Here is a 23,073-nt window from a genome sequence, read left to right as displayed (position 1 = left end):
ATTCATTTGGGGAGTATTTTAACTGATATCAAATTGAGTGATTCTCAAATAAAGTAAAACTAGAATTTCTAAACCTAAAATCAGATGAAGTTTTACCTTTGGTTAGATTGCTGCTCCTTTAAAATGACTCTGTGATATTCATTTCCTAAGAGTTCTATTGAGAGTTTCAGCGTACAAGAAGCTCCAATAGAATTTTAGGTAGGATATAGCATTCACAACGGCTAGGGCATACAGAACTTAGGAGAGAAAAATGCACAATGCCTTTTTTAGAGGAAAAAAATTAAATATATATTCTGTCTCCCAAACCATTTTCTCCTGATGAGGAAAAGCCCTCTTTTCTCTTTACAGCTTTAAGAGGAACATAAAGCTGTTGTGTTTAAATACATATTTGAGTAACTGTCATAGTAAGTTGAAAGTTACATAAGCCTTATCATTCTTGAATAGACTATGCTGATAGGATGAACATCAGAAAATGAATACATTCTAACATTGTATTACCTATGAAAAAATAATACTGATTAGGGCCTAGAATCGTAATAGTTGAAGAAAGACCAAATTGGTCATAGGATACACTGAAGTAAAAACACTGGAGAATTCAAATACCAGAAGTCAACTGTAAGATTTTATGTGTGTCACTATATAGGTTTACTAGTAAGAATGAAGTTGACAACTCAAATTGCTTTGGATACGCATTAGTACCACCAATTTTATTTGTACAGGAAATGACTGGTCCACTCGACTTATCTATGTAATTCAGGAATAATTACTGCTACTTTTTGACAGACCAGTGATATTTCCCCCATAGTTTTAAAGTACAAAACCAGAATAGTTAGAAAAAAATCCCAAGTATAAATAATGCAACCTTTAAACTATTAAGGGTCACTAAGTTGTTACCACTGATTATTATAAATGATTCAATTTATTTAAACTAAAAAAAAAAAAACCCAAAATTAAACTTCTCTTCTTCAGTTTTGGGCCAAGGAACATGCTTGGCAAAACAAAAAAAGCAATAAATGCCACAAAGTTTTATGATTTTTCAGAAAAAAAAAATCTCGATTCAGGAAGGGAACAGATTTGGGGAACTTGTCAAGAATAAAGATGAAAAAAAACACCTCCTTTAAAAAGAAACTATTTGTCAGTTAATTGGCAGAATTTTGGTAGTAACAGGAACTTTAATTAATCTACTGGAATTATGACAGGGATGAGTAAAGACTTGTGATACATGGGAGAAGAGCTGATGACAAAAGGGTATACTAAGGGGTAGTAACCATATGTTTTTAATACTAAGTGATAATACTAAATTTAATGCCAACCACATTCAAGAAAGTAAAATCCCTTATGGCTTTTGGGCTTATCTGGATGACTTAGGAAATAGGAAAGAAATTAGACAAAGAAGTGAAAATGAGCATTATGTACAGACCGTGATAGTCTGAAATTTCTAAGAAATACTTTTTGTGTATAACCAAGTTCAAGCCCCCCAAATTTTAAAAGCAGTTTTTCTATCATACGAGGGGCATGAAATCCAATGTTCATCCTTTAAAACTGCTGGGAGAAATGGCTGCCAAGGTCTGTTTTATCACTGTAATGTAAAAGAGGAAGGATAATTTGTTCTATGCTCTCAAAAGCATGGTTTCCCCAAGACAGACTTTTAATTTGATCAAATTCTGGCTAAAGTAAGAGGGCCCAGAAGAAAAACTATCCAATGAGGGTGTAGAGAGTCTCTGAAATAGCTCTGTCTTCTAATTCTGAGTTAGTAAAGGCTGTACTTCAATTACCCTACATGCTGAAGCTTAATAAGGCATAACTTCAGTTGTTATGGTTGGAATATGGGCAAATGTATTCCACATCTGTTCCTTTAAAGAAAAAAGTACCAGAGCTCTTAAAGAAATTTCAACTGGTTGTTTGGAAGTGTGTGGATGCTTTGTTATGAGAGACATGCTCAGGATTCTAAAGCAGCAGCAACTTAAAAAATTAGTAATAAAACTTTGGCTTAAAATTAAAAAGAAAGGAAAGAAAAAGTCAAACTGGTGCAAGTTGTCTCATGAAAGAGGTATTGTGGACTAAACCCTCATATATGCTGTCCAACGTTAGTTTCCCCTGTCTTCTTTCACTGTTATCACCTTCATTGTACAGGAGTTATATCATTCTTTTATGGTTAAGTTTCATAAATAATGAGAAAACCATATGTAACAAATACATCATATTTCCCACCCACCCAGTAACCCTCCCCAAAATAAGAAAAGTTACATCAAATTAAAAAGTAGCTTCGTGAATGAAGGTACTGCTCTAAGTTGCACTTTCCCTGCAAGTGCGGCCAGTGCTTTTGCGCTGGGTATGAAGGAAAGGAAAAAATTCTCCACATAAACAGACAAAAAATTTAAAAACCAATGTCCGGTTTCAACCAGTCAAAACCGGGCCAAGCGGAAGCCGAGATATCTCGGTACCGTCCCATCAGAGGGTTCTTGCAATGCTTGTTCTTCATCCTGACAGGTATCTGTGTCCTTGTGATTGTAAACAATCCATAAGATACTATGTTTTTGTTCCTTAAAATGTCCTCTGATTGGTAAAATGAAGTAAATATTTGTTTTAAAAGTAGAAAATGAAAATTAAACCAGAAGAAAAGAAAAGAAACACAGTGAGCTTGTTTGGAGTCCATAGGATCCGATCTGGAAGAGCTCGGAAAATGTGTTATATGTCTTCTCCTGTTTTCGGCTGGAAAGGTACTAGAGGTTGCGTTGGTCGAGGAAAGAACTGTAGAGTAGGAAAACCAAGGACGTTAATCTAGACTTCAGAGGATTCAAGTGTTAGCTTCATCATCTGTGTCTTCTATCAATACCTTAGTGTCACGAGCCTTGGATCTAGTGGTAATAAGAGGGAAAAAATTACTTAGTCCATTACTAAAATACAAACACATGCAAAGTATCAGGTACATTTCCAATCTTACTACCGTTAAAAATACCAGGCACAGGCACCACACACTGTTGGACACCAGATGGACTGTTCCTGGAGTTTCATATTCAATTGCAGGTGTTACTGGAAAAACACTAAGAAACTAGATTGCAACCAGAGGAAGGAAACAAAAACAATGCCAGGTCATGTGCAATGGAGGGACTTTGATTTTATGATGTATCTCTTTAACCTCTTTGAGTGACAATGTTCATCTCTGTAAAGCAGGAATACTAATACCTATTTTACAAAATACTGCTTTCACCTCGTGGAGACAGTATGAATATCAAGTGAGAAAATGGATAAAAACAAATCAGTATAAAGCCCTACACAAATATAAGGAATTACGATGAGGATGATAGAAGAATCATTTGAGGTACACATGAAAAACCAGGAGAGTTGGCCAGCAGGTGATAAGACCTAAGGAGAGACATGGCAGTTGTCTTCAAACAGTTAACAAAGTATACATAGAAGAGGCAGAAAACTAAGTTATGTTAGAAAGCCCAGTCAGGATCAACTGGTTGAAATTATGGTGAAGCATATTTCAACATAAGCTATCTACAACAAAAACTATCCAACAATAAAAGCAGGTGCCTCGTATAGTTACAAACTTCACTATCACAGATGACTGTCAATCAGCATAAGATGACCAACTATTTAGGATATTGTAAAAGACATTCCTGCATGGGATGAAAAATGGGATTAGATAATGTCAAAATGTTCTGCAACTCACAAGCCCCATGAGGTTGAAGTGGGTATTATTATTATTACTCGACAGAGGTGAAAATAGACATTCAGAAAGTTAAGGATGTGCTAAAGGTTGCATGAGTCACAAAGTCAGTACTCAATCTCAGAACTTCTTATTTTAGATTCCCTGCTCTCTCCGTTACATATAACCTGCTCCATTGTTCTATGTCTTCCTCTGGTGGCAATCTAGTATCCCAGCGTTCTTCCACTGAACACCTGAAATTGAACATAAAGATCTATTGCCAAAGAGCTTCCTTGTTTCTGAAGCAAAAAGAGTGTTTGTTTAGGCTGCCCTCTGCTGGTAACTAACAAGGATTAGACTTTCCAATTTAGGAGCTCAACGATACAACCACCCACAGCACCACCTTCTAGCCCTTTGTGGCCCTTATCTTGCTGACTCCACCAGCCTCCACATCCCCTCCTCTTGCTTCTTCAAACTCTGCTTCCTGCTATATATAATAATATCATGCTTTGTTTTGATGTTCTTCCTGCTGACCTCCCTGACCATTCCTTTTCCTGCCCCTTTTGTTGGTTCTTTTTTTCTCTTGCCTGTGTTTGTTCCCAAGATTCAGTTCCTTGCTCTGTTTTTCTTTTCTCTACCTTCTCCTCTTCAGAGAACTTCTAAATTCTATCTAAAGCTCAGGCAATTTCTACTCTGCGCCCCTGTGGGTTATTAACACCTCCTATTTTTTTTTTTACTTCCTTTAAAATGTTTCCTTATTTTCTTTTTAGTCCTATTGTAAGCATCCTAATTCAAGTCTTTAATGTTCCATACTTAAGAATACTGCAATAGTCTTTTAGCTGAGCTGGCCTTGAGTTTTCCCTTTCCCAATATATGTTGCACAGTGCCATTAAAACTTATGAAAATATTACTTTCATAATGTCATTCTATGAAAAAATTCTCTGTGACTCCTTCCTGCCTACAAGATCAAGCTTGTACTTTTCAGCCTTCTACAATCATACTTCATCTATTCAGCTAAATTTTCTTACTATTTGTTACTAGTTTTAGTCACATGGCTTTTCTTTCCGCCCCTCATTTCCACCTTTATGTCTTTACTGTGCCTCTAGCCTATTCAAACACTCCTTTATCCTTTAGAAAACTGCTCATGCTCAACCTGTCTTCTCCTTTACTCCAATCCACTGTGCTATCCACTGTCTCTAAATTTCAAATGCAGCCACAATATACCCTACATTTATTGTTACTTTTAGGAATATACAAAGTAAATGACTGATAAAAATCCTGTTGTAGGTATTTAGTAAAAAAGTAAAAATAATAATAGCTTACACTTATTGACCTCTTTCTGTGAGGAAACTGGTCTAAATCCCACGTCATAACAAATTTAATCTAACCACCACCCTATGAGCAGGACCATATTAATCCCAATTTAGAGATGAGGGATAATATAGAGAAATTAAGTGATTTGGCCAAGATGACATAGATGGCAAGTGGCAGAACCAGGATTCCTAAAGTTTATAACTTGGAAATGATTTTTATACAAGATACACTGAAGAGGTCAAGTAAATTATTTTCCAACAAATTTTCCCCAGTGTACTTTTAATGCCAAATTAGTAAGTATTAATTAATGTATTAATTAACATATTAATGACATTTTACACTATGTGTTCATTAAGACATTCTATATATAGGTTGGATCATACGGAACTGCTGTTATTGCTGGTTTTTGTGGTGAAAGATGGTTGAACGCCAGCAATTTCACCTGGTTCAACCTGATAGCTTCTTAACTTAAATGTTATCCAGTACTAAAACCTGAAGGGAATTCATCTCACAGAAGTGGAAGCTATACATACTGAGAAGCGAGGCAAGGCCGGCGCAGGGATATGCTCTGGCTGTACTTCCATGGCCGATTCTTCTGGCGGTTTCGTACCCCGTCTTCCTGGTCCATCATCTGCTCTAGAAGCGTCTGATCATCTGCATTCAGAGGGGCCACAGAGATGTCCCTCACAGCACGGAATTCACCACAGTTATTCAGATGTTCATTCTCCAGGCGGAAGAAGTTCCACACAAATCGCCTTAGCAAAATGGGGTAGAATAGGCAAATTACTTATAAAATTTGAACATACTACTACTATCACCTATAGACCTCCCAGTATAACAAGTTTCCACTCATGGAAACAAAAAAAGGAATTAAGGACTAGAATACTAAAATAAAATAGAAAAAAGATGGTGTGGTGGGGTTGGGGGGGAAGGGGACAAGAAAGGAGTAGGCAAAGGAAAGGGACTCATGGAACGCAGTTTCAGAGTACTCATTCTTTCCCTTTATTGAACAAATATTTATTGAATGCCTACAATATGACAGGAAAAGGCACTGAATGAGACAAAGCCTCTCCCTGTATAAATGTAATTTCTAATGACAGATAATAAACAAGGAAACAATTAGCTAACGGTAAGTGCTCTGAAGAAAATAAAGCAGGGCAAGGGTATAGAACATGTTTCTTTGAAGAGATGGCATCTAGCAAGGAAGCAAGTCAGGTAAAATCCTACAGAAAAGTATCCCAGGCAGAGGAAACAGCAAGCACAAAAGCTCCCAAGCTGGACAGGACTTTGGTGTGTTAAAACAACAGCAAGGTCAGTGGGGCTGGAGAGGAACAGGAAGGTTAAAATGGCAGATGAAGATGGAGAGGTAGAAAAGAAAGGGGCTTGATCCACAGAGGGCCTTATAAGCTATAGTGAAGAGTTTAGATTTTTAAGTGTGATAGAAAACAAGGAGGGTTCTGAGCTGGAGAATGATGTGATTTGTTTTAAAAAGATCATTCTATCTGCTGAACTGTGAACAGATCAAAGGAAGACGAGAACACCTGAAGGAAGACCAATTAGAAGCTGCTGCAGTAGTCCAGGAAAGAGATGATGGAGACTTAGATACAGCTGGGGATAACAGAGGTGATGAGAAGCAGACAGACTAGGGATTTATTTACGAAGATGAAGCTGACAGGACTTACTGACATGGGATGTGAGTGGTCTCAGGTTTTTGTTCTCAGTGAATGGTGACACCATTTACTAGAGATCTGGGTTGTTCCTATTAGGCCAGAGCCATTAGATATCCAAGAGGAAAATTCAGTAGCTACATGGACATGAGTTTGCAGTTCAAGAGAGTCTAGGACTATAGACAGCATAAGAACAGTATTTCAAGTCATGGGCTTAGGAATAATATAAGTGGAGGAGAGAAGATTAAAGAGGATTAAACCCTGGAGCACTCCAATATTTACAATTTGGGAAGAGGAAGAAGAACGAGTAAAGGAACTGAGACGGAACAGATAGTGAGACAGAAGAGTGTAGTTTCTGAGAAATCAAGTGAAGAAAGTGCTTTGCTGAGAGGTAAAGTAAGATAAGTACAGAGAACTAACCACTGGATTTAGATAAAGAGGATAAAGAGGCAGTATGATCTAAGAGCACAGATTCTAGGAGACTGTCTAGATTCAAATCATGGATGCTGCCACTTACTAGGTGTAATAACCTTGGATGATTTACTTAACCTATGCTTCATTAGTAAGATGAGACAGTAACAGCACCTACCTCACAAGACTGTTGTGAGGATTCACTAAGTTAATACATGTAAAGGGCTTAGAACAGTGCCAGGTACATAGAAGGCAATACATAAGTGTTTGCTATAATTATTATTGATTATTAACAAAAGCAATTTAATTTGAGTATTGGGAAAAGAAGACTTGAGACCCGTGTCCCCTGCATCGGCAGGCGGACTCTCAACCACTGTGCCACCAGGTAAGCCCAATTACTTTTTTATTCTTGATTTTTTTCTCTTTAAAAAATCATCTGCGGGGCTTCCCTGGTGGCACAGTGGTTGAGAGTCCGCCTGCCGATGCAGGGGACACAGGTTCGTGCCCCGGTCCGGGAAGATCCCACATGCCACAGAGCGGCTGGGCCCGTGAGCCATGGCCACTGAGCTTGCGCATCCAGAGCCCGTGCTCCGCAACGGGAGAGGCCACGACAGTGAAAGTCCCGCGTACCGCAAAAAAAAAAAAAAAAAAAAAAAGTAATTGAGCTCCCTCTTTTTACTAGAAAAAAAATTTTTTTTTTAATGTCTAAAGCAGCATACATGAAAGAGAAAGAAGTATTTGGGGGGAGGCGTTATTGGTGATGGAGAATTTCAGGTCCTAAACCTAGACATCTGAGAAAGTGAAGAGGGGAAGGAGGGTTGACAAATGGTTTGGAGAGAGCACTGACAGCAACAAGTATACTGCTTCCAGATTCAATCTTATTTTATCAGGCCATCCTGATATATGTGCCCATCCTGACTCAGAGGAAAGCTATACACCTGTCTAAAAATATCTTTATTTCATCGTCATTTGTGAAAGATATTTTCACTGGGTAAAGAGTTCTAGGGTAGGGAGTTATTTTCATTCCGCACACTTAAGATACCATTTTAATGACTTCTGACATCCACTGTTGCTGTTGAGAAGTCAGCTGTCAATCTAACAGCCATTTCTTTAAAGATAATCCTTTCTTTTGGGCTGCCTTTTTTTTTTTTTTAAATAAGCATTTTAACTAAAGCACAACATAAATATATAAAAGTGTGCAAATTTTAAGTGTGCAGGTTGGTTAATTATTATAAAGTGATCACAATGTGTAATTATCACTCAGAAACAAGAAATAAAAAATTACCGTATACCTAAAGCTGCCTTTACGGCCCCCCTATGTTATCTCCTAGAGAGTTTATTGATTTACCTTTCATATTTAGCTCTGCAATCCACCTGGAATTGATTTTGCATATATTATGCAGTGGAAGTTGAGATTTATTTTTTCCCCCATATGGATATCCAGTTGACTCAATATCATTTATTAAAGAATCTTTTTTTCTCCACTGTTATATAGCCACCTTTCTCATAAATCAGGTAGTGTCAATGAATGTGTGGATATGTTTCTGGACTCCCTATTCTATTGCAGTGACCTATTTGTCTCTTCTTTGTCTCATCAGATACTGTCTTAATTATGGTAGTTATATAATAGGTTTTGATATTTGAGAGTATAAGTCCTTTACTTCATTCTTTTTAGGATAGTCTTGGATATTCTTGATCCTTACTGTTACCATATAAATTCTAGAACTGGCTTGTCAATTTTCATATACATACATCTTTCATTAAATGTATTACTTTAGGTATTTGATACATTCCAGGGCTATTCAAAACAGCATGTTTTCTTTTAAATTTCATTTTCTAGTTGTTTGTGACTTTTTTAGAACATTAATTTATGTCAACCTTATATATTCATTCTAATAGCTTATTTGTAAATTCTTTTGAATTTTCTGCATATACAGTCATGTCACCAATGAATGATCATAGTTTTATTTCTTCCTTTCTAATCCTTATACTTTTTCTCTCCTCATTGCACTAGCTATACCTTCAGTATGATGTTAAATAGAAGTGGTAACAGCACGCATACTTATCTCATTCCTGATCTCCAGGGAGAACTTACAGTGTTTTACCATTAAATATGATCTTTTTTATTTTTTATTTTTTTTGTAGTGTTTAGTTTTTTCATAAACAGGCATTGACTTTTCTCAATGGCATTTTCTATATTTGTTGAGGGTTGTTTTCCCCTTTATTCATTAATGTGGTGAGTTACACAGATTGATTTTTAAATGTTAAATGATTTTTGAATATTACATCTTACATTCTGGGAATGAACCTAACTTGGTTGTGATGTATTATCCTTTTTATATATTGTTGGATTCATTACCCAATATTTTGTTTAGGATTTTTGCATCCCTGGACATGAGAAATATCTCTGTAGGTTCAGACATCAAAGTCATACTGGCTGCACAAAATGAACTGGGAAGTGCTCCTTTCATTGTCTCATTTCCCTAAAAGAGTTTTGTGTAAAACTGATAATATTTCCTCCTCATATATGTGGAAGAATTCCCTGCAGTTTTCTTTGTAGGAAGAATTTTAATATGGATTTATTTTCTTTACTACATATAAACCTATCAGAATTTTTATTTCCTCTTTATCGGTTTTGATAAATTGTGTTTTGAGGAATTTGTTCACTTCACTTAAATTTCTAAATTTGTTGGCACAAAGTTGCTCATAATATTGTCATGCTCTTTTAAAAAACATCTTTAGGATTTTTGATATTTGTAATTTGTGCCTTCTTTCCTTTTTTCCTCGATCAGCACTATTTAGACATTTTAACAATTTTATTAGTCTTTTAAAAGAACTAGCTTTGTTAATTTTCTCTATTATGTCTGTTTTCTATTCCATTAATTTCTGTTCTTTATATTTTCTTCTACTTTTTTTGACGTTTGATTTGCTATTTAAATCTTTTTTCTAATATTGAGCTGTATACTTTTCTAATATTCACATTTAAGGCTATACATTTCCCTCTAAGCATGGCTTTAGCTATATTTCACCTTTTCTTTTGTCACATTTTCAATTTCATTCTATTCAAAATATTTTAAAATTTTCATTGCAATTTCAACTTCAACCATGGGTTATTTATACCTGTGATGCTTAATTTCTAAACATTTGTGAATTTTCAGATATCTTTTTGTGATTTTACTCCTCTAAAGTTTGTTAAGACTTCCTTTACAGCCCAGAATATGGTTAATTTTGGTAAGTGTTCCATGTGTAGCATTTGTATTTAGTACTTGTATGCAGTCCTCTAAATGTGTCAATTAGGTCAAGTTGGTTAATTGACTACTTGTTTATTACTGAGAAAAGTATGTTAAAATCCTTCTCTAAAATTGTAAATTTATCTACTTTTACTTTTTAGCAGTGTCAACTTTTGCTTTACATATTTTCAAGCTATGTTATTAGGTGCATACAAATTTGAATTGGCTATCACAAATGAATCTCAAAGTCTCTAGGTCTGGCAAATTTCATTAGTGCAAAATTGGCTTTAGTGTTCTGCTTATCCTGGGATATCTGCCTTCACTTAGCGTTTGGGCTATCTTGTCAGATCACTAATGTTTTTAGGAAGATTAAAAAAACATTTTATCTGGTATTTTTATTGTTTCCACTGAGAAGGTTGGGCTGAATAACCCAGACCACTAAATTGCAAAAAATGATTCTCAAAAGATTTTAATTCTAATTCCTATTCTAAGACTTTTTACCTCCTTATTTCCACTCATGACCCTTCCAATGGAGCCTAATTCTTTCCTTTCTTTTTTTGATTTAAAAACCTTTTATTAAGTATAACACATTCAGAGAAGTGAACAAATATGATGGGCACAGCATGATGAATTTTAACAAAGTGAACCCATCATGTAACCAGCACACAGATCAAAAAACAGAACATTACTCCACCCACCCACCCACCCAAGAAGGTTCTCCTGGTGCCACTTCCAGTCACTGTCCCACAAGGGCAAATACTATTTTGACTTCTAATACCATAGATGAGTTTAGCCTGCTTCTGAACTTTATAAATTTGGAATCATATAGGGACATACTCTTGTGTCTAACTTCTTTTGCTCAATATTTTGCTTTGTGAGATTAATTCATGTTGTTATTTAGCCTTTTGTTCTCATTACTGGACAGATTTGCATGTGTGCAAATACCACAATGTATCTATCCACTCTACATTGCTGGGCACTTGGGTAGTCTCCATTTTGGTCTGTTATAAATAGTATTATTGTGAACATTCTTGTACGTGGGTCTTGGTGGCCTTAGGTTAGCACTCTTGTTTACTATATACCCAGGTGTTCATGCACAGCTTTGGTAGATACTGACAAAGAGTTTTCCAAAGTGGCCGTTGTACTAGTTTCCTCCTACCTGCAGTGTATGAGAATTCCAATTGTTCCCATCGTTCTACATCCTCATCAATACTTGGTGTGTCAGCATTTTTCATTTTAGCCCTCATAGGTGAGTAGCTATAGCTCAAATGTAGGTTTAATTTGTATTTCCCTGGTGATTAAGCATGTTAAGAACCTTTTCGTATGTTCATTAGCCATTTGGATGTTCAAATGGAGCCCAATTCTAAAAAAGCTTCTAAGTCATCATCAGCAGTTACTTTAACTTTGTAAGAACTAATCTCTTAGTCCTTCAACCAGGATTTTCCAACTCTGAGGCTGATAAAAAGTCTGAGAAAAGTTGGAAAATTTAAGCTTTTCAAGTATAAGTTTTAATAAATTCTGATAAGTATTGAGCAACTTTTTAGGTAAAAAGAATCTTTGATAAAGCTTTCAGTAGTTTGCTTACCGGAAAACCTCAAGGGGAGCAAAGACAGTAGCAATGATGTCCCCAGAATGAGGCAACAAAGTCATGGAGGTAATTGAGATTTGGATAGTCCAAGCAAAGCGCAGGATCACATCCTCTATGATGGCACAGTAATAATAGGCCTGAGGAATAATAAGCAAATTGAGTACACTTACCATCATGTTTCTTACAAATAAGCACACCAAGCACAGTAACAAGAGTCACATATCCTACTGACAAGCACAGGTTAAAGAGTTTTATATTTTAGAAAGATTTCACCAATTTAGTTTTTTTTTCTTAAATGGTACAATATTTAAAATGAATTTTTAAATATTGTTTTACTGAATTTCAGTAATCATTTAACAAATGAACTTCATTTCCATATTGTATACCAGGCTCTCTTTTAGACCCCAGAAATACAAACCAGATGAAATCCTTGATCTGACTGAAATTATACTCTAATATGTATGTGATACACTAATGACTCAATAGTTAATAGTCGAAAATATTAGCAGATTTATTAACTCTGTTATTTGTACTTTTATTCTCAAATTGCCTTATCCTCCATCTGAAAAAATTTTGCTTTGCTTTTTGATGTCAGTAAATAAAATTAAGCCTGGATTTCACATACATAGTTAAATTTAATGAATGTTCCATTTTCACATGAGGAAGACAGCACTCAACTAATCTTTCCAGGTACTAGTACCCAGTTTTTGAGAGTCCACGCTTACCTACACAAAAGTCTTAAGTAAACAAACTGCCAACAGACCAGAACTGTAATTCACGGATTTTCTCACTATTCATATCTGGATATCTAGCTCTTTAAAAATATGTATTTAAAGGTTATGACATCTTATGGGAACTAGAACTGATATGTATTAAGCCATAGCACTTATTTAAAAAAATTTAACAAAGGAATACTAGTCATGTCAGAAGCCTATTAAACAAAAGAAATAGCAGTCCCCTTCTTGTCCCATTCTCTAGAGACAAACATTTTCAAAATTTGTAGCTATTTCTTCTATTATTTATCTTCCACATTTCTAAATAATGTGTATATATTGCTATATCTTGATTATTCAATTTTAGACATTATCCACTGCTTACTATGATGAATTTTATAAAGATTTTTAACACATTAACATATCTCCCTGTTCCCTCCCCCATCCATCCAATAGAGCGATAATGTAATTTTTGGATAAATCCACATGCAGTGAACTCATTATTAGGCCTCTCAGTAAGAGCTGCAATTTCATGTGTCTTTAAGAGCCAGTCAAGTGGATCCACATTTCACTGATGTGGGAGCTGATGTTACCAAAAACTGAAGGTCTTTTGGGAGGAATACACTTAACTTGAGGTCAAGAGACGCAGAAAAGTTAAGTTTTAATATGGAGATAACAAAAATGCTTCCTGGACCTGGGTATGGTGCTCAATAGTATGCGTTGTTAACACCGAGGAACTGATTTTAAGGTACATATAGCTGTGTTAATTTTTAAATGAAGTACCACTGGATTCAGCAAATAGCTTCTTCCCTTTTTAAGAAGAATAAATTTTATTCCAATATTTGCCTTTTTAAAATTGAAAGGGGTATGGTGATCCCCTAGAACATTTTTCTTATACATTTGGAAAGCATAATGTACAAAAGCATACACTTTATTTTCTAGGGTCATGAAAATATATAATAACAAAAAAACTGATTCTATTAACTAGTTTTATTACATAGAAATCAAAAAGTTAGAACTATTTAAAAGGAGGAACGAATATTTATATAAAGATATAAACAGTTCATCAAAGCAACCATTGTAATAAGAAATAAATGTATTATCTCTCTCAGTAAGGCAAGAACAGTTCAAAGAGCAATAAGGCACATACATTTGGTGAACACAAAAGGCCATCTTTACTTGAATGCATGTCTGCTGTCTGACTTGTGCTTACTATTACTTTTTTTGATTTTCTTTTCAAATGAGACTTACAAAGATATATCTAGTATCTTGGTCATATATTCTAAATTCGCACATTGGGATTGCTATAGCTTATGTTAAAAAAAAAAAAAACACTGTCAGTAAACATCTCCTTTTCTGCCTTCATTTGTTTATACAAAGTTACCCTAATATACTATTCTTCGTATTCACTCTCCTATCATTTATTTTTAATCCTCACACTTGAAAACAGCCGTCCCTAGTCACCAATTAAATACTACACATTCACGCATTTTCAAAGTGCAATTTTGAGGTACTGGTGACATTCTGACATAGTATAAAGTATTAGTGACCCAACTTATAATCTCCTCCACATCACAGAATTTTAGGACTGGGAAAGGCTCAAGAGATAATGTAGTATAATACCCTACCTTATAGAGAAGAATACACTGTAGTCTGGTTGCCTGAAATTATACAGCTAGTTAGTGAGAGAGCTGGGATTAGAATTCACTTATAAGGATTCCCAGTTCATTGTTTAATTTCTTTCAATATCTGAGTAAAGATACTCTTGGCCTTTTGACTTTTTAACTCAGCCTCTCTCATCCTTTTATTCATATATATATATATATATATATGTAAGATGCTAAAATAATTCCCACATAATTATCCATATATTTTTGGATTAAATTGAAACTTTAGGAAAACTGATTGAAATAAATGAAAGGAGAAGCCTTCTTGATGCACCCAAGCAAAGTCAGGCACTCCCCTTTCCTTCGTGCTTTCATAGCGCTGCTCATTCAGTCAAGTATTTATTCATTCATTCCACAAACATTAAGTCTCTGTATGCCAGGGACTATGCTGGATAGTGAGGGATATAGATACCTAAACAGGTAATTAAAATACAGTGTGACGACTGCCATAATGGAAGTTTGTATAGGGTAAAATGGGATTGGTACGAATGGCTAATTATGCTTGGAGAAATAAGAAAGGCTTCTTAGAGAAAGTAAAAAACTGACTTTTTTAAAAAGAAGGAACAAGAGTTTGCAAGGTAAACAAAGGGGAAAGAGGGCATTTGAGATGGAGGGAATTGCATGGTCAAAATAAATCATAAATGATAGTAAGTTATTTACTCCTCTATTCTAGTCTTTATCACATTGTATTACAATCTGTTTACTTATCTGTTTAGAATATAGATTAAGGCCTCCTTGAGAACCAGAATTTTACTTTGGTTTTATTTCCTATAGCATCTAGCATATAGTAAACATCTGATACATTTTTGCTGACTGAATGGATTAGTATTTTTTGGTAAGTATTTTCTCTAATTATATTAGGTTGGGATTGGGTATATATTGTAATAGGTACACCTGAGTTGTTGTTTTGTTTTTCTTTTTTAAATAAACCCAAGGACTCTTTGTACATACTTTTTGGGGGTATACAATCTCTTCCCGGAGGAAAGTGTTTTCTCCTGCATTCTTATCAAAAAGACCCCAGTCCATCTTCAGATCCCAGATGAGGGTGTAACAGGAACTGATGATACAAAAGACGATCCACAGGTAAAAGAACACTATGGTGTCTGAGTGACCTCGTTCTGAAGAAAGAAAAGGGAAAGAGAAAATTACTAGATTCAGGTAAAATTCTTCATTAAACAAAACTAATTTAAAAACAGATTATTTCTCCAGCTCCATAAGGGAAATAAGATTTTAAAAGAAATCTCCTTAGTAGGATCATTGTCTAACAAAAGTTAAACAATAAATCTGATTCTTCTGAAGTTCAAATAATTATCAAACATTCACCAAATACACAAAATTTGTACAAATGTGCATTTAGAGTTTAGAGGCTTTATGCTGAAAACATAAAATTTCAAATAACTGCAATGGAGGTTTTGAATATTACAAAAGTTGTCATTTTAGTTTTTGCCATCAGGTGGCAGCTTAGGGTCAAAGATGAAAAAAAGTTATGAAACATCAGTAATAAGGAATGTGCTGCATTTGCTTTAAGAAATTCTTGGATTGTTTTTACTTTAGAACGACATTTCCTTCATATACGTAGATCTTAATACTTATTGCGAAAGCAATCGGATAATTTTAATTCTAGGTAAAATGCCAGAAAGCAACAGACTGATGAGGAATGTATCCTTAAGAACATATATGAAAGCAAATTTCTCTCAAATCACAAAGCAAAGGATGATATGTTTGCTTTTTTTGGATGTTATTTAATGATACAAAGGCTTAATGTGACTTTATGCTGGGAACACTATAATGTAACTTTGGGTTTTATGCTGAGAACACTATAAAGTGCACTAAATCAGAATAATAAAAATAATTTGCAAAGGTAGTTACACAACCTAGTCTTTTTCACTCTCAAGTGCTCTGTATGTTCTCTATGAAACTTTTCTTTGACAAGTTTGAAAGTCATCGTGATGTTCTTTGTATTCTCTGGGTGTAGGATATAGGTATATAACTACTACTAATATGGTCCTCAATCATCAGGAAAAAAAGGTGTCATCTAATTCAAAACAAGTTTAAATTGTGGTTAGTTTCCCAAAGGCTTAGAAAGTAAAGGATGTATCATGCATTATCCATAATCCTCCTATTAAAATAAACAAGTGCTGGGAATTTCCTGGTGGTCCAGTGGTTAGAACTCGGTGCTTTCACTGCTGGGGCCCAGGTTCAATCTCTGGTCGGGGAACTAAGATCCCGCAAGCCATGGCGGCGTGGCCAAACAAACAAACAAAAAAACAAGTGCTTACTAATCATTTTTAGATAGTAAAATGTTAAGTACAGTATTATTCAAAGGCACCCTTTAGACATTTATAATCTAGTAAGTTGAAACAGCCATTTGTTATTGATGATAAATTTGAGCTCAAAATAAAATAAACAGGGGCTTCCCTGGTGGCACAGTGGTTGAGAGTCCGCCTGCTGATGCAGGGGGCACGGGTTCGTGCCCCAGTCCAGGAGGATCCCACATGCCGCAGAGCAGCTGGGCCCGTGAGCCATGGCCGCTGAGCCTGCACATCCGGAGCCTGTGCTCCGCAAGGGGAGAGGCCACAGCAGTGAGAGGCCCGCGTACTGCAAAAAAAAAAAAAAACCCAAAAAACAAAAAAAACACAAAGGACTATGAGAACATCAAGGAGAAGGGGACTGTTTCCAGCAGGAGGAAATAAGAGGAAGTAGCATTTGAGTTATTTCTAGAAGGATAAATAGTGTTGCAAAAGTCAGGCAGATGAGGCAAGGCTATTCAATGCTAAAAGAAGATAATGAAAAGCCATGAGGGTGGGAAACTGCAAGGTATTTTTGAGAAGCTGCAAGTAATCTAAGTCTAGTGTGGGTGAAACACAGAGGATGTGAGGGAGTGGGTATGATTTGAAATGAAGCTGGAAAAGACATTTTGGGTCTGACTGTGGAATGCCTTCTTGGGCCTTAGGATTAAATCTGTATTTCAGAAAAATAATGGGTTGGCAGGTTGCTTTCATCAGAATTACTTAGTTGGTTAAAAAAGTACAGATATCTCTGAGCTCCAGTGTTGTCAGCATCAGTCTGTACCAGCTTTATGAACCGACCGTCAAATTTTCAAAAACTTTGCAAACTGATTGTTAAACATAGTCATTATTAAAAATTAAATTACATAAACTTATAATTAGCTATATTAAAAACAAAGGTAATGAAAACTCAAATTCATCACTTCCTAATTACTTTACTAAATTTTGATATTATTTATTCTTTTAGGTTATATATGTTTATATATCTATATAATGGAAATACTATACATCTTTTTCCAACATTCCATGTTAATCATCTTAGTAGCTTGAAATTGGCTATGGTAAGCAGTCCGTATTTACACCATGGAAATCAGCAAACACTGCAAATCAGTGCTCCCATCCCCACTCCCACCCGAGAGCTAGTTTTTAAATATATACCAGCACACCACTGTTCACCTTCTTCTCCTGGAAAGTCAGTGGTAGGGAACAGAAACAAAAGTTTTAAAAATGGTCCACAATTGATTCTAATGAACAGTCAAGCTTGGATATAAACACATTTTCAGGTTTAAACTATTTTCACAAAAACTTTTCTTCATCAAGAGAAAATTGGGTTAATATTTATATTATAGCATTGTGCCATATGAATTATAATTTAAAAGGTCTAACAAAATATTTACTTATTATCTAGGTTTAGTTGGATGTGCTCTAACATACCTGTTCACTTCATTCTATACACAGATATAGAATCTAGCTGAGTTGTATTGTTCAATAATTAGCATCATGGTTGCATTCAAAAAAATTCCATAACTCATCTACTAAGGTTTGCAAAGAATAAAGCAAATTTAGCAACATAATAAAATTCACTCTTGTCATATTTTCAAAACAAGATCAACACAGAGATAAAGACCTAAAAGGAATTGATAATGACACTAAAAGTAATGTGCTAATTTTGTTATTTCTTCTAGATTTTAAAACAAGTTCTATCCTCAGAATATAATTCTTAAAATGGGACAATGGGCTAAACTGCCTTCCTCTAAGCCCATATTATTTCTATGAAATTGCTATGAAACATATACAAGGACTTACTGACTTAAAAAATATATTTTAACAGAATATTTTATAATAAGTAATTTTTATCTTATGAACTTTTTCAAACAATGATTAACATGCACCTGGTCTACATATGTTACATTTTGGTCTTTTTAAAATTACTACCCTACTTGATCATTTCCATCTCCCAAATGAGGAGTGCTTCTCCCTGAAATCATCTGCCTTCATTGGTATTCAGAGGTTGTATCAGGAAGATATTATCACTTTAGGCAAGCAATTACATCTAATTCTCTGTTGGCTAACTCTGGTAGCCCACTTTAGTAACGTTCAGAATCACAGAAAATCAAGTCATTGGTATTCTACACTAAGCTTCTATTACACACCGGCCATGTTAGAAGCGTAATTAATACCAGACAAATGTATGGTAATTGGTATCTAGTGAATCTAAAACAAATAAAATAAGCTTCCTAGAGTTTTGTACCCATTAACCACCATAGGAAGGATAAAGCAAAATAATATGTTGGGAAAATATAAATAAAATAAATTAAAAAAAAAAAGGGGCTTCCCTGGTGGCGCAGTGGTTGAGAATCTGCCTGCTAATGAAGGGCACACAGGTTCTAGCCCTGGTCTGGGAGTTTCCCACATGCCGCGGAGCAACTAGGCCCGTGAGCCGCAACTACTGAGCCTGTGCGTCTGGAGCCTGTGCTCCGCAACAAGAGAGGCCGCGATAGTGAGAGGCCCACACACTGCAATGAAGAGTGGCCCAGAAAAAACAGAAAAATTACATATGGACATCATTGTGAGTCATATTTCAGGAAGGATATTTTAAATATGAAAAAGTGGCACTGTGTAAAAACAAAGTGAACAGTTTTCTTTCAACCAAAACCTTTCTACTCTGGTAAGAGTTTACCAGGTTTTAATCTGAAATTAAATAAGGAAACAAATAAAACAGACTGGGGACACTGTTTTCAAAGCCCAAACCTATATAAGTAAGCTGAGTTATGAGTGAGTTTGGCTATCAATTTATCCTAGGACAGGCAAGACAGACATTATATTCCCATTTTACAGTTAAGGAAGCTGAAGTTCAGTGAGACAGTCAGTAAGTGGAAAGATAACTGTATTTGAAGTCACAAGATCTGGGTTTGAATCCAGACTCTGCCTCTTTCCAACTCTGTGATTATAGAAAATTCATAATCTTAAAATGATTGAGACAAAAATGGAAATCATTAGGCCTAAGGATAAATGAGGAAACTAGTAATAGGAATCTTTAACCAAGGAACTTTTTTTGTACTAGACAGCACTGTTTCTTTAAGTCCATCTCAACTTGAAATAATAGTTCCATAAAACTATTAAGTAACATTAGAAATACTTCTAAGGTATGTGGAAAACAGAATTTAAAAAGTATACACATATTATTATTTCAGACTGTATATAACTTTATGTTTATAGAAATACAGAGGCAGCTATCCCTGATGAGGAAAGTAAGATTATTAAAGGGATTCATTTTAACTTTATGTATTTATGTATTATTTGAATTTTGTTTTTACAGCCATATATACATATCCATGTTTTATTTGTATAATTAAACTAAAAGAAAAAGGAAGAAAGTGGGCTAAAGAAAACAGTTACCATCAGGGTGATGATATTTTATAAATGATTTAAACAAGAGTTTAATGTTGCTATATTGTTTTTATAATAAAAAAGTACACAGGAATTCATTTATTCATTCAACAAATGCTTACTGAGTGTCTACTACTATAAGCTATGTTATTTATTATATAGTTATAATACTTAAGATCAGCTGCAAAGAAAAATCTGTTTACTTCTACATTCAACAAACGTGCTGAACGTCTACCAGGTAACCAGGTATATTTTAGAGAACAGAAGGGTACTGAAGAACTATTAAGGACTAAGTGTGAAAGAGGAGAGATGTAAAATAAACAAAAGCACAACGTGAAAGTGCAACTATGGAACTGTGCATACAGGAGGAATCAACAGGTTAGGCTTTCAGGACGGGAACAGCCAGGAAAGGCTTCCTGGAGGGGGTGCTACTTGAGCTGAGTCTTAAAAGTTAACAGTCTTGAGTTAACCAGGTTTCTGAGGCAGAGAGAGCCATATCAAAGTATAGAAACCATTCATTCAACAAATGAACACCTACTTACTATATGCCAGATATTATTCTAGATACCAGGTACACAGTAGTGAATCTTATTCACCAATGGGCAAATTTCCTACCCTAATGAAGCTTACTACTTAGTTGGGGTAAACAATTATCAGATATACAAGTAAACATGACAATTTCAGACAGTGAAAAGTGTCAAGAAGGAATCAGAACATGGGGACTTCCCTGGTGGCGCAGTGGTTAAGAATCCACCTGCCAATACAGGCGACACGGGTTCGAGTCCTGGTCTGGGAAGATACCACATGACACGGAGCAGCTAAGCCTGTGCATCACAACTACTGAGCCTGCGCTCTAGAGCCTGTGAGCCACAACTACTGAACCCGTGTGCCACAACTACTGAAGCCTGCGTGCCTGTAGCCTGTGCTCTGCAACAAGAGAAGACACCACCACACCGCAATGAAGAGTAGCCCCTGCTCGCCACAACTAGAGAAAGCATGCAAGCAGCAACAAAGACCCAGTGCAGCCAAAAATAAATAAATAAATACATTACAAAAAGAAAAGAAAACGGAACATGGTGACATGAGTGAGACTAGCAGAATTCCTTTAGAGAGTGTTCAGGCAGAGAAGGTCTCTAAGTTGATATCTGAGTAATGAGAAGGAGCCAGCTGCATAAAAAGCTGGAGGAAGACTTACATATATAATATTACATTTTCTAGTAACCATAATTTAAAAGGTAAAAAGAAGGAGGTAAAATTAATTTTAATAATATATTTTGTTAATCTAATATATCTAAAATGTTATTTTAATGTATAATTAATGTATATAATAAATTATTATATAAAGTCATTGTGGCTATTAGAATAGAGACAGTGAGGAAAGGCAGAGTACTGTTTTGAGATACAGGAATGAGAAAAGGAAACAGATTAGACCAGGTGGCTTACTGAGATAAGGAAAGCCTTTTTAGGGTGACAGACTGTTGAGCGTATATATAGGTTGAAGGGAAGGGGCCAGTAGTGACGAAGAGATTGAAGATTTAGGAACGAAAAGAGGTGACTGCCAGAGCAAGATCCTGAAAGAGACAGGAGGAAATGAGGTCAGATCACTAAGGTGGGAAACCTTGTCCCCAAGTCTGGGAAAAATACGGTGAGAATGGATTTGGATTAAATAAGTATGTATATAGGTAGAAGATAGCTGAAGGAAAATGACTCCTGATAGGTTCAAGTTTTTCAGGGTATAGGAGACAAAGGTAGTCTGTAAAATAAAGAGGGAAAGACTGAGTTGGAGGTTTTGAGAAAAGCAATGAGAGTTATCATGAAAACCCTTTTCAAGTTAATACCTTTTTCTGAGATGACAAAAATTTAATAATAAAAGTTAGCAAAGGACAAATTAACACGTGTAAGTATAGAAAGAGGGTAATATCTCCTTCCTATGATATTTTTAATAAAACATTTTGTTTGTGCTTATACTATCTTTTATTATGATATAAACATACTTTTTCTCTCTTTCCTATAAGACTGTACCCTATCTAGCATTTTAAAAAGAATTTAACTTTACAATGGAGTAAACTGTATATGTGTTTGTATTTTCCATTAAATTGTAATGTCTTTTAGGGAAAGATCTCATGCCAGCATTTTCCCAAGGCCTATGTACTCCACTCCACACAGCGGGAACTCAATTAATTTTTGCCAAATTGAATTGAGGGCAAGTGCTGTGTTTTACTCATTTTTAAACTTTCTGTACAATGCCTTACATTCCAACAAATACTTGGGGAAGGCAACATGGTTTCTGGCAGCTTACACATACAATGTGTCCCCAAAAACTTGTATATAGCTGAATATGAAAAAGACAAGTAACAGATGTACATGTTATATGAGGATTTTGTTTCCTGAGAACTAAAAATAAGAAAATAAAACCCCTTATTATATCTTCCTTGTCTTTTAGACAAAATATTTAATGACATTATTCCCAACATCTTACAGACATTTTTCGTTTTTACTCTTTACAACAGAACACAGGTAATCTCTTCAAATCGAATGAGTGTTGGCAATGACATTTAAACGTTGCCGCTTTCAGTATGCCTAATGATTTCCATCTTTGCTTTAACGGTATTAAATTCAAGACATTTCTTTTCAATAATGAAGTGTACTATCACATATAATTCCCACTCATTTTAATAAAAATGTACAAAGCAGAACAAAATATTCAAATAATCACACAAATACACTAGTATTTGTGACAAAGAAGGTGACGCTGCCAAAGCTGTTAGCTGGCAGCTAGTGCTACCATGTGAAAGCAGGAAACATTCTGAATCCAAAGGATAACTCAGGTGTGTGTGACTATCTGCAAAGTCTTTTAACATAATACCCAAAATGTCCAGCTTTCAACTGAAAATCACTAATCATACCAAGAACCAGGAAGATCTCAAACTGAGTGAAAAAAGTCCATCAGTAGATGCCAAAAATGAGATGAGAGCTGCTGGAATTATTTGATGAAAATGCTTTTATGAACAATTATGAAATGCTTGAAACAATGAAAAAATAGGAAGTCTCAGCAAAGAAATAGAAGACATAAAGAAAAACCACATGGAAATATTAGAACTGAAAAATATAATAACGAAAATAAAAAACTCAGTGAATGATGTTAACAGC

At 35.2% G+C, this 23,073-nt stretch overlaps 1 protein-coding gene across 1 annotated transcript in view; it reads right to left on the bottom strand.

The window, feature by feature from the left end:
• Positions 1–686: 686 nt before the first annotated feature.
• XPR1 (xenotropic and polytropic retrovirus receptor 1) overlaps positions 687–23,073 on the bottom strand; it is a 199,166-nt gene continuing 176,779 nt past the window's right edge. Inside the window, exons 12-15 of the mRNA XM_081226479.1 lie at positions 15,197–15,363; positions 11,863–12,002; positions 5,503–5,724; positions 687–2,858 (exon numbers count right to left, since the gene is read on the bottom strand). Of these exons, the coding sequence (XP_081082605.1) occupies positions 2,798–2,858; positions 5,503–5,724; positions 11,863–12,002; positions 15,197–15,363 (590 nt within the window). The 3' untranslated portion in view covers positions 687–2,797. The remainder of the gene's footprint in view (positions 2,859–5,502; positions 5,725–11,862; positions 12,003–15,196; positions 15,364–23,073) is intronic.

The sequence above is a fragment of the Mesoplodon bidens genome, assembly GCF_964165515.1.
Source record: "Mesoplodon bidens genome assembly, chromosome: 2".
Lineage (NCBI taxonomy): Eukaryota > Metazoa > Chordata > Mammalia > Artiodactyla > Ziphiidae > Mesoplodon > Mesoplodon bidens.
Note: the sequence above shows the minus strand (reverse complement) of the source record. Positions and strands in the feature narration are given on the sequence as shown.